The 18,202-nt window shown below is 33.8% G+C and overlaps 1 protein-coding gene across 12 annotated transcripts in view; it reads left to right on the top strand.

Annotated features, from left to right (window-relative positions):
- Positions 1-14,419, top strand: part of KCNC2 (potassium voltage-gated channel subfamily C member 2) — a 189,427-nt gene extending 175,008 nt beyond the window's left edge. For 2 of the 12 annotated variants that reach the window (XM_067009768.1, XM_067009769.1), the window contains exons 3-5: positions 3,633-4,560; positions 12,282-12,376; positions 13,289-14,419. In XM_067009768.1, coding sequence (XP_066865869.1) covers positions 3,633-4,560; positions 12,282-12,343 — 990 coding nt within the window. In that variant the 3' untranslated portion in view covers positions 12,344-12,376; positions 13,289-14,419. The other 10 variants (XM_067009765.1, XM_067009767.1, XM_067009762.1 and 7 more) reach the window with 9 other exon arrangements.
- The last annotated feature ends 3,783 nt before the right edge of the window (positions 14,420-18,202 follow it).

The raw sequence follows: 18,202 nt of genomic DNA, 5'->3' as shown, positions 1-18,202 counted from the left end.
CATCTGTTGATGGACACTTAGGTTGCTTCCATATCTTGGCAACGGTAAATAATGCTGCTATGAATCCAAATGTGGCCTCTGGATAATTCTTTATCTTCAAGGTTTCTGGAGTCACCCTTTCATTTGATACTCAAACTAAGTTCCTAATAAACTGAGATCCTATTCTTCATTCCATGGGAAGCTCTGTCTCCCAATATCTCCAAGGACTTTATTGGGAGCTGCATTTCTCTTTATTACATTTTACTTTTATTTGTTACTCTCTTATGACTTTGAATCTCAGTACGTATTTTGCCTCCTGTGGTTGACTGATGTGCTCTTTTTGTTCTCCCATGGTCCAATGCCTTCATTACTCAAAGCACCTTCAACACCAAGCTGTTTTGTACAACCACCTTTTGCTGAAGGCATAACAGAGCAAGCATCATCTTAGAATTTAATATTCTCCATTGGTCTCTCAAAGTTCTGCTGCTGTACCTATGGGGGGATTTCTCAATTGTTTGTACTCATATTATGGGTCTCTCCTCCTTCTCTTTAGAGACATTTTCCACTTCCTTCTCTTCAGAATTCAACTTCCTTCCAGGGTCCTCACTTGCAAGCTGACAGAGGCCAACTTCCAATTTCCTACCATGTTATTATGAAGCATACTTTGGTTCTCAGTTACAACTCTTGTTCTAGACCATACCTAGCGTGCTTAGCCTTTATAAATAAAAAATGACCTATCTAGCTGTTTTTTTAAGCAAAATAATGAGGTACTTCTAAGATGAATGTTGTATACTTCCAGGAATATCAAAGTTTGTTTCCATTCTTTATACTCTTTTTAGTTTCCTATTAGAGTATTATCACACTCCAGCAGATTTACAAAGTCTTTAAAAACTAAAGATATACTGAGTTATAAAGATTACAAATACAAAAATCATCATGTAGTTATTTAAATAATGCTAATAAAAATATTTATAAATGCAAGTTCCAATGACATAAAAACAGACAATTTTTGGTTTCTAAAGTTTTGTGTCTTAGAATTGTGTATATTTAGAAACTATTCTGTAGCTTTGTTTATTCACAGGTATTTGTGTAGAAGCCAGAATTATGTCACAACACACACACATACACACACAGGTCCTAAACATACCATTAAGTAGGAGGTAGTGAATTACTCTTATTAAGGTTTAGGAAGACTCTTTTAAGAGTCTACAAATTCTTGTAATTTAAAAACTGCTCCAATTCATTTAATAATGAATTATCAATCTTGTATTATCAGTCTGTTGAAAAAACACTGGAACAGTGGTTTCAAATTTTACTATGCATAGCAATCACCTAGGAAGCTTGTTAAATGCAAATTCCATCTCCCCAAACAAGAGAATCTGTGTCTGACATCTGACATGAGGGTAAGGGATTTGCATTTGTGTAAAGCTCCCCAGGTGTGTTCTAATGAATGTGAGCAAATTCCTTTTCTGGGAATATGGGTGGGCAATTTAAATAATTTCCAAGTACAAAATGATTCATGTTACTTAAATCCCAACCACCAAGTGTGGTATATTAAGACTTCTTTGACCTTTTCCTGACAACGTAACTCATTTAATGAACATAAACATCAGGTTCTAGTAATTCTTATTGAGGTAATAATTATATTTTTTAAATATACTAAAATATACATAATAATGATTTCTGATATTTTCATAGTGCTTTAGATTAAAAGCCACCTTAATATATATCTTTTATTTTCACTTCATCGCCTGTTAAAAACAAGGGAAGTTGGAAGATAGGCATGGAAAAATAAGTCAAAGCCTTGAAAATGACATGACTTACAATACTGTATGAATGATGTACTAACTGCACAGTGCATAGAAACAAGTCCATAATTTGGAGCGGTTCATTTCTTTTTAATTGAGGTATAGTTGATGCACAATATTATATGTTTCAGATGTACAGCATAGTGATTCACAACTTTTGTAGTTGTATTCCATTTACAGTTATTAAAAATATTGGATAATATTCCCTAAGCTATACTATATATCCTTGTAACTTATTTTATACATAGTAGTTTGTACCTCTTAATTCTTTACCCCTATCTTGCCCTTATCCCCTGGGGTAGTTCTTTAAAGCAGATAATCTCAGGCCGAAGTTGTTTTTTTTTTTTTTTTTAGTCTTTCTGTGTATCTCTTATGTATTTGGCAAGATCTGTGTATCTCGTCCATTGAAGATCAACCAGGGAAAAAAAAAGAGGTGGTTTCAATCTCTTCTTGAAACTTAGATCTTTTCAATGTCATGGTTGAGACACAGGATATTAGGGAAGAGCTTTGGGGTTGGGATATACCCTATTATTTCTAAATAATGGCCTCCCTCCCCTTGACTGATGACCTCCTCCCCTGAATAATTCATTTGTTTAGACATTCAAGGAATAGTCTCTTGGTATTCATTAAGCATGCTCAATCTAAGAGCATTATCAGAGAGCACCAGGAATCTGCCAGCTTCTTTGAAAGCCTCTGGTGCTGACAAATGGCAACACTGCCATTTACTAAAACAACGGGTTTCAAGTTTTCAGTTCTTTAATATTAAGAAGTATGTGATCCCAAGATAAATAAAAGTTTCAACATATTTGTATTCTACATTTGAGAGTTTGGTAGTTATGGGAACAGAATCGGGGGCAAAACTTATCAAGTTAGTATCTCAGGTCTATCACTTTGTAATCTTATGAATTTGGAGAAGTGAGAAACTCTGTGACTGTAAAAGGTGATGGTGTAGTGTTGTTATGAGTGTTGACATGAGTTAATTACGTAAATTGCTTTGAAGAGTGTCTGGCGCTAGTACGAACTATATAAGTGAGAGCTTTTATTATTATTCTGTATTAGTAGGTGTGTATTCATATATTATTGACCAAAGAAATGTTGAATTAAAAAAAAACACCTGCAACTTTATAACATATTACTTTATCATTTGGAGTTCTTTCTCAGGACAGGAAGAAGACTGCCTTTTAATTTGTTCCTTAACTCTTTCTCTCGCTTCAGTCTCTATGCCTACTTTTCCTAGATTTGCTTTTTTGGACAAGACTCTGCCTTAAGTTGATATAATATAAATGGTAACACAGCTCAAAATATTTTTTTTCATGTTCATAGCTCATGACAATCTGAACATTATAGAGGAAACCTACAGTTAAATATGGGTGGCTACCAAATTCTATTGGTGTGGACTGCACCTTATATACCTTACATTTATGGTTGTAAATCTTGATCTACTATGTGAAGATTTCTAGGATGGTAAGAAATATCTGGAGCCATTGTCTACATTTATCTTTTTTCAGCCTGTTGCCCTTTAACATTCTTTTGCAAGGATTTTTATGCTCTTTTCACAGGTATAGTGTCTTACACTACAGAGTCAAATGATTTTCCAACATAAATCAAAACTTTTTACCTATATAAGCTGAAAGCAGAACTTGAAACATATCATCAGTGCAACCCTAATGAATGTTCCCTACACATGTCTTCTTACACTTGAGTAACATGCCAAGTGAAATCTTCAAATATATGTTTATACTTTTTCTACTACAGGGACTGATACATTTAGATTTGGATTGAAATATATTATGGTTAGATCACTCTGTGTTTCTTCTTTTATTTCTTTTTTTTTTTTCTCTACAGTTTATTGCTTTTGCTTCTTTATTCTTCATCCTGGTTTCAATCACAACTTTTTGCCTGGAGACACATGAAGCTTTCAATATTGTTAAAAACAAGACAGAACCAGTCATCAATGGCACAAGTGTCGTTCTACAGTATGAAATCGAAACGGATCCTGCCTTGACGTATGTAGAAGGAGTGTGTGTGGTATGGTTTACTTTTGAATTTTTAGTCCGTATTGTTTTTTCCCCCAATAAACTTGAATTCATCAAAAACCTCTTGAATATCATTGACTTTGTGGCCATCCTACCCTTCTACTTAGAGGTGGGACTCAGTGGGCTGTCATCCAAAGCTGCTAAAGATGTACTTGGCTTCCTCAGGGTTGTCAGGTTTGTGAGGATCCTGAGAATCTTCAAGCTCACCCGCCATTTTGTAGGTCTGAGGGTGCTTGGACACACTCTTCGAGCAAGTACTAATGAATTCTTGCTGCTGATCATCTTCCTGGCTCTAGGAGTTTTGATATTTGCTACTATGATCTACTATGCGGAGAGAGTAGGAGCTCAACCCAATGACCCTTCAGCTAGTGAGCACACGCAGTTCAAAAACATTCCTATTGGGTTCTGGTGGGCTGTAGTGACCATGACTACCTTGGGCTATGGAGATATGTACCCCCAAACGTGGTCAGGGATGCTTGTGGGAGCCCTGTGTGCTCTGGCTGGAGTACTGACAATAGCCATGCCGGTGCCTGTCATTGTCAACAATTTTGGAATGTACTACTCCTTGGCAATGGCGAAGCAGAAACTTCCAAGAAAAAGAAAGAAGCACATCCCTCCTGCCCCTCAGGCAACCTCGCCTACTTTTTGCAAGACAGAATTAAATATGGCCTGTAATAGCACACAGGGTGACACATGTCTGGGCAAAGACAATCGGCTTCTGGAACATAACAGATCAGGTAAGGCACAATTTCAAATGCATGCCATTAAATACTTTATAGACCAGTATGTCCCTGAAATAGAAGGCAAGCATTCTCATTTTCCACAAATTTTCATGAACTTTCCGTTCTACCCCTTCACAAAAATTTGTTTGTATCAGGCTTGTAGATAGCTAGATTATAGCTTTTCTAAGTGAATCCTAAGTAGAAGTCTGCATAGCTGGCTATAGAGCTCTCCTGCTTTAGTGGGAATGCCCTTTGCTGATGGTACCAATATTTTCTTTTGCCTGTTTGTTGCTTTTGTGCCAATGTTTCTTTGTTTCCCTGCACGATGTGATGGTACGATACTGGACATTTTCCATCCTTCATTCTCAAAATGTTGATCTCCATATCATTTGGCTTGGCGTGTTTGTCTCAGTTTTATCTCTGCCACATGGGGCCATGCATTTTAACCTAATTCACAAGAAGAAGATATGTAAGAAGAATGGACATTTACATTTCAAAGGCCTAAACACCAAAGAGGTGATATGTAAGATGTCCCTTTTCAAAGTAAATAGCTTCCTCAGTAATGTTATGGAGGGTTCATTAAGTTTTCATTATTCTTAAATTAGGATATTTCAATATAATCCCTTTGGATTATTGGGTAAGGTGCTATGTAATATCATCAGCCCAACATTATTCAAGGGATAGATGATCTGCTTTGGCTAATCAATGGCAAGGTTGAATTTCTCTATGGATTTCTTTTTTTATGCACTCTGCATTGGGCTTTGTTCCCTCCCAGAACTCAGTTTTGGATGATTTACTGCTTGAATTAGTTGAATTGCTACTCCTCTCTATTGTCATAAATAATCTAGGGTTGATTGTAAATTGACATTCAGTTTGCCAAAGCGATAGTCAATAATGTCATCTCTAGTCTATTATGTCTACTACAGACAAAATATTTTGTAGTTTACACAATTTAGATTTTGTCCACTATGAAAAGTTAAGATATATGCATTCCCTATAACTTAGATAGGTTTGATCTTTTTCTTGTAGAAAAAGACTTACTAGAATCCCATGTGAATAATTTTGTGTTATTTAGAAATAACACCAATTAAACAAAGCAAGCAAGCAAACAAACAAACAAAAAATGCAAGTGACATTTTCACAGGTTCCCTCCTTAGCTTCCAAAAGTTATTATGGGGTAGATGGAAAAAAAACAAACAACTGGCTGGAACTGAACTGCTTTTTAAAAGATTTTATTCACAGTCCTTATGTTTATTTAGTAGATTGTTTTGCAAATTCTGTCAATATGTATCTGAGAATTATTATGCCAGGAATGTCTTTATGAAAGATGAGATTTAGTTGGTGTTGCTGCTCTGATTAGACTGCTCTCACTTACTTGTGCAGAGCCCGTATGAAGGGCATGGAAAGGAGGACACACTCTCAGCCTGGGCAAACATTGTTATAAGTTAGTATCTAGGCTGATAGGATGTGAAAGTCTTTGGCAAGCATATAGAAGTAAACAGTTGTTTCAAGGGCATTTGAGAAGTTGATCTTTTTCCACTGGTAGGCTCAAAAATATTATGTCCCCTCAAAATAGAGAAGCTGGACATAAAGTTTGTGAACTTCAGGATTATTTTCATTACAATTTATTGGGGAAAATTACTTTCAGAAAATAATAAAAGCATGTGTCTTAAAGCACTGCAAAGACAAATATTTACTTAGGAGTTTTTCCTTCAGTAGGCTCCACTTTCAAAGATGTCTATTTGCGTTAACTAGATAACATGTCAAAAATGGAAAGATATTAATTTATGTGCTACTTCATTATCACACTTAGTTTGAAGTCACATTAATTTTGTAAAAGTTATTGTCCTATTAGATAAAATCCAAAATGAAGTTAAAATTTCCCAAACAACATTTCTCACCTTTTCAATACATTTCCATTTTGCTACACATAAATTTTTTTAATGAGTGATGAAAATTATTTTTCTTATCATGATGTGATTATTGTGTTTTGTATATCAAGTGACTGTACTATGGACATTTGGTGTAAACTCTTTGTACTGTCTCATTTCCTCATCCATCACTGTCTGTCAATGGGCGTGGTGCTGTGACCAGTGTTATCAGGTGACGACAGTACAGGAAGTGAGCCGCCATTATCACCCCCAGAAAGGCTCCCCATCAGACGCTCTAGTACCAGAGACAAACACAGAAGAGGGGAAACATGTTTCCTACTGACGACAGGTGATTACACGTGTGCTTCTGATGGAGGGATCAGGAAAGGTAGGCATGCATTTAATCAGATCCTAATAGGTGACTTAGCAATTAAATGCTGCAAATATATGGAGTGCTGTAAAATGCTCTTTCATCATTTTCTAGGAGCAGCTGTGCCATCATGGTGCTCCTTTCCTCATCATATTTTCTCTTTTTATAAACATTTAAAAATACATATCATAACAGCCGACTTGATTGTCATATCTAAAAGGCATTTCACCCTTCTTTCTTTTTTTTTATATTTTGGTTTTTCATTTGTCTATGGGCAGAATTGTAATGAAGTATTTAAAAATTAAGTCACTCATCTAATTATTTTAATACAATGGATTCAGCAGTCTTTAAAAGTTATCTTTTTTCCTACAATGAATTAAACTCACTAATTGACACTATGCATATATTTGATAAGTAGTTAATAATTTAAAACAATAATAAAGCTTTTTTCAGAGTCAAACATTAAAGTACTCTAGTTGTCTCTTATCCAGTATTTGGGCAATTTTTCCCAGTGGTTTACCTGAATGTCAGAAGGTTGCTAAGGTACAAGATCCTCAGCCATATAGAACAATATACCCAATCACTGGAAAGGCTACTTGTGTACTTACAAAATGTATTTATGGAATTTTCCTTCAGGGCAGTAAAAATTCTAAGTTTATTATTTTTTTAATTGACACTGAACAGTGCCTGGCACATAGAAGATACTTAATAAATATTTGTTGAATGAATACATTGTATTGGACAGACATCTTTGTTAAGGAATATAACAGGATACTGAAGCTCCACTCCAGCAGTTTCATTTCCCTAGATTATGCCAGGTGTCTATGACTGTTCCTTAGGTGCTAGTTTTTGTCTTTGTTTTTGTTTTAGAAAATTTTATGAACGGACAATTGGACCCTTTTCTTCTCCTTAAGAAATAGTTTTGTGACACTTATAACCCACCATTGTCAAAGTGCTGGTATGCTCTTAGATTACCTCCTACTTTGAGAATTCCAGTGGCTTTAGTGCCATGGTTATTTTTCTCTGTTTATTGACAGAATAGAGAAAGAACTACTAATTTCTTATGAAGAAATAATAATTTCTTATGCAGTTGACTGAATTTGAATGAAAAGCCACTCCAAAACTTTCAAGTTAGTGCAAGTGCATTTTTAAAATATTGTGCTTATTTGCTATTCATTGCAGTTTCTTCCTATTGAACACTTTACCGTTTTAAGCCTAAAATATTTATTTTATGATGACTACTTTCTTTGAAATAGCTCATTACCCATGTTGTGCTTCTCTTTCATTTCTTCTGAGCACTTTGTATTGTTCTTTCTGTCTCCATACCTGTGAGTCACGAAAGAGAAGACAAAGGACTCTTCTTTTGTTTCTTTAATATGTAATACTTTAAATCCTTCTTCATTCTAAGAACTTTCAATCTCTACATCTATCCCTTGCACCAAAATGTATTTGAATGATCTGAATAGATTTATTTGATTTTTTGCTATTTTACATTTAAATATCATGTTACAACAATTTTTAAATATTTTATAAAGATAGTTAATATTCTATCATAGTATTTGAGCAAAATATATGTACATATATTAAATAATAATATCTAACTAATAATATAGAACATAGTATTTTAAGTGCATTGTAATCTTAAATCACTATACATGTATATACATATATACTTATATATGTATATATGTATTTTTATGTAATATGTGGTTAGATTTATGTGCATTTTGAGCATCATTCAATAAAGTATCACATGCAATATTTATACTAGGGTTACATGTTTAAGGATCTAGATAGAATTTTTTTCCCAGGTTAGAAAATATTTTGAATTTTAAACTGTCAAAAGGGATCACATCTGAAAAAAGACTTGCAAATTATAAGGCACTATATAAATATAGTTTTTCCATAAAATAGCAAAGTTTCATGAGCAAAGCAATTCATAAGATATTCAGTTTATATGAGAAAACTATACATTCAATCTTATTTCACAAATACAAATTCTATCAGTGAGAACATCTTTGAAAACTCATCTATGAGCTTTTTATTCTTTGTCATTTCTCACCATAATCAACTTCGTTTTCATTCTTGCTTAATTTTGCAGATTTGTGTTCTTTTCCTAGGTCTGATAACATTTCTGGCTAATTTCACTTAATCTTCTCAGTGTCTTATTTTGTCATGTCTATTAGAAATCCATTCATTTCTTCTCCTTTTTCCTTTATGTAGATTAGAGATGTCTCCTATTACTCCTACTTAGATATTTATTTCCTATATGATTTCTTCCTTGCCTTTCAAATTGATTTCTACCCTAACCTGATTTTAGAGTTATGAAAATTCTCCCCTATGTAGATGAGAAAAATGACTGGATTCCCATTGTATTATTTTTCTATCAACAAATGTAAATGTAGTTGGTCATACATTAAGAAAACATGTGGATTCCCTAAAAGAGTAAACTCACAAAACTTAGAACCTGTGTTTTCATTTATATAGTAGTTTTATGAAATCATTTTACATGAACACAAACATACCCATTGATAGTACATGAATAGGCAGTTTCAACACTGCCCCAGACTAATATGTGCTCTTAAAAGCTGTATAAAATGTATACCATGTATTGGGTTCAACATTGTTTATTCTCATGAATTATATTTTTAGTTATTCCATTCAGTAGAAGTTTGATAAGGCAAAATTTTATCAAATTTTCTGTTCATAAATGTACCTGAAGAATAAAGGAACAATATATTTATATGAATAACTTATAATTTTACTAATTAAATACTTGTTACTAAATTATAAGGGAAGCCTTCCCAAATGGACATTAAAATCATAGTTATTAAAAATAAAAGACCTATAAATAGAATAAATAATATTTATGTTAATAACTATAATTCAGAAAAGTAAACATTGAGAATGGCAACCACGATCTACATGTAACTAGCATGATTAATGTAAATTGTCAAACAGATTTTTTACCTTTTTGGAAGTCTTATAGAGAACATGGTGACTGTGAGGAACAAGAGGTACATTTTTATAAGGATGATTTTTAGTTATTAACAACTTCTTTGTTTCATACATATTCACTAGTTTGCTTTTAATCAAAACCAATCAATGTTTATAGTCTAGTTTACATTTTTTGGTTACACTAAAAATCCAAGTCAACTTGTATAAATTATTCTTTCTACAATTACCAGTTATATTTCCAATTGCATTACAGAAGAGTAGTGATAACTAGCCCTCCAGGCATGTGAAGAGCCCTATGTAAGAAAAAAATGACTTACAATTCCTTTCTAATTATTTAAGACATTCTCCCATTAACTATTCCATTAGTCACCAAAGGAAAATGAAATATATACCACCTCCCATGCTTTATAGCTCAAAATACTAACAAAATATTTAGGCAGATAATTTTCTTATTAGCAGAAATTATGTCCTGGAGAACTTTATATTAGTTAATGGAGGACATAAATTTCCATCTATAAGATATCAAAGAAGACATCTAATCTGCTGAAAGTTTGTGGGCGTATATGTAGGGAGAGGTTCCTAGTATTCCAACCTTACCCCACAGTAGACCTATTTCATTTTCCTATCTACAAACTTTTTCAGTGGAGCTGTCAGAACATTTATTTGCTAAACTGTATAATAGAACTCCTTTTTCAGTTAATAGTTGCCTGGCTTTTAAGACAATTTTACTTCTAACTTTATACTAGGTACTCCCTTCCTCATTTACCTGCCTCTAATCTTTTCTAATAAAAAAATACTGCAATATATGAATCCTTCCAAAGGTGACCTTGATGGGGTGTTGCTTGAGTAGCTAAGGCAGATCAATAGGTTAGAGCTTGTGGGAAGTATCTTTCACTCTGTAAATTCATGATGATCATGAACAAAAGATTAGAATGCATGATAATAGAAAGAAAAGGTGGATTAAGATCAAATTGTTCTCAATTCCTGGCAGGGGAGAGTCAGCTGAAAATATATAATCAAAATCAGACTTTAATTTACTAAAATTATGACTCAATTTATATTCATTTCTTTTCTTTTCTTTTTACTTTTTTTTTTTAAATACAAGGGATTAGAAATGGGCATTCATTCTACATCATCTAGCTAATGGCATTAAAAACCATTATTTAGGTATCATCCTTTTAACCCCATAAGGCTGGACGATTAAATATGCTGGAAAAGAGTTGTCCACTTAAAGTTAAGCATGCTTTATTAGCTTAGTAATAATAAAAAGTGAAAAGAGAAAAAATAGCTCATTTTTTTTAAGAAATATATTCTGAAATTTAAAAATATTTGCCAAATTTATATCTTACTTAAGTTGCTTTGCCTAATTCTTAAAAGCTTTCTGATATTGTGTATGCCAAAATTACATCAATACAAACTGTAATCTGCAAACGAATAGATTTTGAAGTATTGCAACAGTAATTTGTGATAGCTGGTTTAATCTTTTGGAAGTGACAGCTACAGTGAGCTTCTTTTCTTTTTTAGATTGTAAATTGTCTCAGTATTGAATTCTTTGTAAACAAATTCTTTGAGCTCAAAAATAGCACTTTTGATTACCCTGCATGATATTGTTTGTCTTTGTCTATTTTCTGGTTGAATTCAACTGATGTCTGTGCATTTTTTCATAAAAGGATATGAAAAATCCCGAAGCTTAAACAACATAGCGGGCTTGGCAGGCAATGCTCTGAGGCTCTCTCCAGTAACATCACCCTACAACTCTCCTTGTCCTCTGAGGCGCTCTCGATCTCCCATCCCATCTATCTTGTAAACCAAACTGCATCAGTCGGCTAAATTGTCTTAATTCAAGTACTGTTTACCCCATAATGGAAATAATTAAACATAGACTTACTCCAAGCTCCATTAATACAGTACCAATCCTGCATGATACTACTATCTGAAGTCAGAAATGCCATTTGGGTAGCCAACAAATCTTATCCTGGCTTTAAATGAATCTTATCCTGGTAGTGCTACTACTTCTCCATATTAATTGCCCTGATCTCCTTTTGCAATAAAATGACAGATAGCATCAGATATTGGCCAGTACCCTAATACACAAACATATCTTCAGGGAGATATATTTAAACCAGTGTGCTTCCAAATGCCAACCACTTCATGGGAACTTCATTTCTTGTGACTCTCTAAACCATTCTGAAGATGTCTGGGATTCTATTTTGATTGCTCACAACATGACTTTGGTCAGCTCATTTGCATGGACCATCTTGTCTCTATCACCTGAAAGCAATGTCGCAAAGTTCGGGGACCATGGATGGCTCGGGATATGTGTACTTGCATCAAACCATCCTGCTGATGTGAAAGCACTGGTCGACTGTTCTGCATGTTGAATTGTGGGGCATGGAGGGCAAGTTTCTCCTTGACATTTTTTTTTCTTATTCTTTGAAAAAAATATTTGTTTTAAAAGATTTAATTTCTTGATTGATTTACTTCTGTTCCACAATGCTGTATTGGAGTTCTGAATGTCTCTGGTTGTTTGCACACAGATAACTGCAAAGAGGTTGTCATTACTGGTTACACGCAAGCTGAGGCCAGATCTCTTACTTAATGGCTTGGGGAAGGCACAAAACATGAGAGAAAGGTAACTGCCAGCCAGGCTTGCATTGTTTAGATAGGAATTGCTGCTTGGTACTAGAGTCATATATATTTTTTTAATCCCAGAATTTGTCATCATTTTTAGAGGCAGAGTGCCAAATATCATTCAAAGCTCTTGTCATTTTTACCCCCTTCCTTCATTTTAATTATTAAATTTTTTGCAAACAACAAGGAGCATTGTTGTTCACAGGAAGCTTTCTTGACCAGCCTTAAATTTCTGACTCACAGGATTAATCAGATTTTCAGGCAGTATTTAATCAGGTGCTTTGTCCTGTATGTTGTTCTGTCCGTTTGTCTTAGCTCCCTGTCTTAAGTGTATATGCCATCTGTCTCCATGAAGCACAGAAATGCCTTGATAAGGTGTTCATGATTTTAGTACTGGGTCTTCTCCCCTGCCCCTTGCCTTCTTTGTTACTTGGAACAAGACTCTCTGCTTGTTCACTCCAATGAAACCCCCAGGGTGTCTTATTCAGTCCAAGTGGAAGAAATTCTGTTTACACATCCCTACAAATGCAATAGCAGTAGTGTGTCTGGTGTACTGGGCATAAGAGGGAGGAAAAATGTCATACTACAAATTGAGAGATAAACAACATTTCTAAGGCATTTAGGATCCTAGAGACTGCTAATTCCTAATGCTCATGTTTATTTTCAGTTAGGAAGACAATTGTCACTTTTATGATTGGCCACATAACAAGTACTACTTTATATTCCCAAGTCCTAGAGCATGACCTGCATGTCAAAGACCTTGTACAGCAATGTATTTACCCAGATATAAACATCTGATATTTAGAGATTCAGTGATGCTTTTGATAACACCACACATAGAAAGTTATAATTATACACAGCTTTATGGTAAAGAAATTAATATACTGTCTGGTGCTGCTGTTATTGACTGCAGTGTTGTACAGAATTTATCATGGATTTTTGACTGCTGAAAAAGGGACTGTGGAATTTAGCCATACCAAGGACTGTACTGGAAATAGATTTCTGCTGCTGAATGTGCCCTGAGGTGACCAGGTTGCACTTGGAAGAGATCCTCCCGTCTTCATGAGGCATTAAAAGTTTGTAAAAGAACTGTGGATGGAACTCATTTGGTGCTCCCCATATGAGTGGTCTGCTTGAGGACTGGCCAGCGTCCATGAAACAACTGTAAATACCAGCGTGTGTGCATGTGTCAACAGCTTTGGCCATCTCACGTCAAAGGAAGCCAAATTCATGATCAACATCTCTGGAGCTTCAAGTAAGGCCCATACCTCTGTGAATTACCACCTCATGGAGTTGCAGTAGATTGTGCTGTGAATCATAAAAGCAGTGATATTGGTGTAGTATAGGTCTGTCTTAATTTCCCTTATTTCTCCTTCGTTGGTTGGATCCACAAACACTAACTGTATCATGTTTTTAATAAACCACTTATATGATCAGCTTGTCAGATTATGTTGTGAAATTTTCAGTGCCTATTTATCAAAACTGACCTATTTTGAATCCCACATTTGTTTAAGTTCTGAAAAATTGTTTGACTTAAAAAACTCACTAATATTACTTATAGTTTAAGTGTTTTGTCATTGTTACCTCAATTATTAATATTACAAAAAATAAAATTCTGGCAATGAGAGTATTTTTTTATTAAATGATCAAGGAACAATGTCAGTATATAGTAGAATATTAATTGAATTATATCCTAAAATGTATATTTTGCATAAAAGAGATATTCTTCAATCAATTACTTTTTTGTGTTTTATGGCAAATTAAGCTTGTACTTGTCTTTAAAACTGTTGTAGTTGAAACTGTATAAGAATTCTTCATCTTGCTTAATCAGTATTTCCAGAATCTATTAGTTCCCCTGGGATTCTGAATATAACATATAACCTAATTATGAACCTCTGTATCGTGGACCTCTTGTGAACATCTCAAGGTGCATGCACATCCTTGTTGATAATCAATGGAAATGTAAATAACTGAAATGAAGAATAAAAGGCAAATAAGCTGGGGATAAACTTGAATCCTATCTGATTAAATTCTTCATATTCTTTTCTTGGCTCTTCTCTTTGTTTTGGAGTTTTCAACAGGCTTTACTATTTTTATGTATCATGATACCAAACCAAATACTCATACATTATAAAAAATTTGAGATGAAAGGATTTATAAACATACATAGTTCATATTTTCATTTAAGTCTTAGGCATGTAGCCAGTGTCTTCCTTTTCTAAGTGCTTTTTTCTCATGATTCGGAAGTGGTAAAATTATGAATTATTATGGTATTTGATTTTTATATGGCATTTTATGACTAATACTGAATTTTCACTTAACACTTTCTAACAATCATCACAGAGATTCTGGAGGTAAATATTTTTTGTTTTCATTTTATTGGTGGTGAAGTGAAGGATCACAGAGGCAAAACTGTGTCACAGATAATTTCCCCTGTCATAGTTTCTTATGGTTTAAATATTTACTGAGCTTCTTGTTGTAAATACCTTATCTTCCAAAGATGGCTTCTGCCTCACCTTTGGGTAATGGACCACTGTTTCAGCAGCACACCACACGTAGCTGACATTCCATTTGTATTGGGGGGTTATGTGTAAATTCATCCTGTAAATTCTATGATGCCAACAGGATTAGAGGAAAGGTAAAATGGAAAAGAGAAATAAAGTTGGGTAATCCAACACTTTTCCATAATGCATCAACAGAATCTTTTCTAGGTCTAAAAGTGCTCAGTGTTGATTATTAAGAGACTATTAAGAAACTGAGATTCAGAAAAGGAAATCTGTCTAAATATAATTACTGATAAGTTTTTAATGATGGTGTCAGGATATAGGATTTACTGTAAAAAGGGAAAATATGTAGGACGGGGAAAGAATACATTTTAATAGATGATAATTGCCATCAAATTTTGATTAAAAAATCAAGATTAAATAGCCAAGAATGAAAAGTGAAGATATTCATTTTATCTTTGAAATAAATCACAAGACAGATGAATTGAATAGCAACCGTGAACTTTACTTGGAAAGAGACAATGAATATATTAAAAGGCTATAGTACCAAGCAGGGACTTTGGAGGATTTATAACATGCTTGAAGACATTTAGAGCTAAATGAATCTGTTAAAAAATTGAACTCCGTAGCAGTTTATGATGATTAAAATATGTGGTTTAAAATTTTCCTTACTGAAAAAAATTGTCTTCCTTCCTTCCAATTTCCCCTGCCAAAATCTAATGAATTGTTTAAATACTTGGACACTATTAAACTATAGATTTATACAAATTTTCTGTAACATGGTTGCCGTGTCATTAATATTGATCTTAAATGTTGTTACTTCCTTTTCTCCCCTAAAATAACTGTTTTCATTATTGTCTAAAAATTAAATAATTTAATTGAATTAGTATTACATGATTTCTTTTTTTATTTATCAAACTGTCACGTTAAAGTGACAGATCACTGAATATGCATTTTGAACATTAAAATGTTCAGACTATGGATTTTCCATTGAGGATCCCAGGTACCTACCTAGCGCTCAATTTTTAAACAATGAACTATATTTTAGACCAGTTTTAGATTCACCGCAAAATTAAGCAAAAAGTACAGAGTTCCCATTTATCCCCTGCCCCCCACCACACACAACATCCCCGACTATCTGCATCCTACACCAGTGATATTTGTTACAAGTGATGAACCTGCATTGATGCATCATTATCCAAAGTCCATAGTTTACATTAGAGTTCATTCTTGGTGTTGTACATTCTATGGAACTTGATAAATGTCTAATGACAGGAATCAATTATTGAAGTATCATACAGAATAATTTCACTGCCCTAGAAATCCTCTGTGCTCTATTTACCTCTCCCCTCATCTTGGCAACCACTAATCTTTTTACTGTCTTCCTGGGTTTTGTCTTTTCTAGATGTCACACAGTTAGAATCATATAGGATGTAGTCTTAGATTGGCTTATTTCTCTTAGTGGTACGCACTTAAGGTTGCTCCATGTTTTTTCATGGCCTGATAGTGCTGAATCATATTCCATTGTCTGGATGTACCATAGTTTATCCAGTCACCCACTGAAGGACAACTGGGTTGCTTCCCAGTTTTGGCAATTATGGATAAAGCTGTTACAAACATTTGTGTTCAGGTTTTGTGTGGGCATATGTTTTCAATTCATCTGGGTAAATACCAGGGTGCACAGCTGCTGGTGTTTACACTCATTTTTTAAAAAATTTTGTCCCCTGACATATTTATCAGAACTACTTTTCTCCTAATTCATCTTCTTACTGTCAATCATGTGAACCACACAGGAGTTATTTATAAATCTGTCATTTCAAGCTGTAAATATGTTGATTGATTATCTACCAACAGATTTTTCTCTGTAAAAGTATTTTTTTTATAAAAAATAGTAAAAGCTCTTATAGAAATCAAGAAAGTTAAAACAATTAACTATAATTCTATAACTTTCCACTCCACAAATCAAATGTTTTTGTTTTATCAATTTGCCTTTTTTCCTTTTTGTTATTTTCACTTTATAATACTAATGTGTGTGTTCGTGTGTGTGTGTGTGTGTGTGTGTGTGTGTGTGTATTTAACCTATCATTCAAGTCATGCTGCAATTTGGCCTACTACCTTTCTAGCCTCTGTTCATTCTCTCTCATGTACGGTGTTCTAACTATGTGCATGTTCATGGAAACATCCCAGGGCAACACAGATGAATAAGACATCATTCCTAGCATTGAAAACTCCATCTACTATGTTGATCTCTAATTCTGGCTCTGCATCAGAAAACTGTTGGTGTCCTTTAAAAAAACTAATGCCAGCACTCAACTCTAAACTTTTGAAATTATATCTGGAGATGCGTCCTAGACATACACTGTTTTTAAAAAAGACTTAGCATATATATTATTAACAAATGAAACAGAACAAAGAAAAAATTAGCATGAATTAAGCTATTATAGATTTTAGAAATATCATGCCCCTATTTACTGTACAGCTAGTCTTTTACTAGCAGACCAACCAAGTACTTCATTAGGAAATTCTTTGTATTTTTTCATAGTCCTTAAATGTGATTCCAAATTTGAGGAGCCATTTTTAAAAATTTTTGTGCATGTATTATAAGTCCATTTAAATCTTCATTTCTCAGTATATATCTTATAATAAAAAATGATATAAGGACATTCCATGTAACTCAAGATCAAGTAACTTATTTTTGAGGGAAACTCAATTTTTTTGATCTTTGTTATAAATTTGGTAAACACTTAGACTTTTGTCTATGAGCCAGGAAGAGTTGTCATTATACCAAAATGATTAAAATTTCTTTGGCATTAGTGAAAATTTCACATTTATCTTAGGAGTGGTGAATAGTGACATGAAACAGCTAGCATATGAAAGGATTCTTAATGTAATTTGAAGGTGGTAGTTTCTGAAACCTTTGATTAAACCTTTCTTTAATCAATGGTCTCAGTGTTTTTATTTCCTTTTGAGATCTGTTAGCAATGAACTGAACTCCTATTTAAAACCAATTTTTTCTTAATGGCCAAGAGAAAGTATATTACTTAAAGATATGCCTAATTTTCTGATCAAAAATAAAACAAAACAAAACCTGTAATTTTATTGCAAAGGATTAAGCAAGAAGTCAGTACCTAAGGACTGAATGTACATTTCTTTCTTTTTTCTTTTTTTCCCTGAGAGCTCACATTTTACCAGTAATTTGGTCTCTCTGGAAACAAAGGTCACTAGTTTAAACACTCTACAATGATGTTTTCTCCTGTTGCAGTAGCTGTTCCTTGTCACACTGGGTGCTGGCAGGAAGCTTAAAAAAATCATGGGAATTCTGG

The sequence above is a fragment of the Kogia breviceps genome, chromosome 12 (genome assembly GCF_026419965.1).
Source record: "Kogia breviceps isolate mKogBre1 chromosome 12, mKogBre1 haplotype 1, whole genome shotgun sequence".
Classification (NCBI taxonomy): domain Eukaryota; kingdom Metazoa; phylum Chordata; class Mammalia; order Artiodactyla; family Physeteridae; genus Kogia; species Kogia breviceps.
The sequence above is the reverse complement of the archived record's forward strand: the minus strand, read 5'-3'. Positions and strand labels throughout refer to the sequence as shown.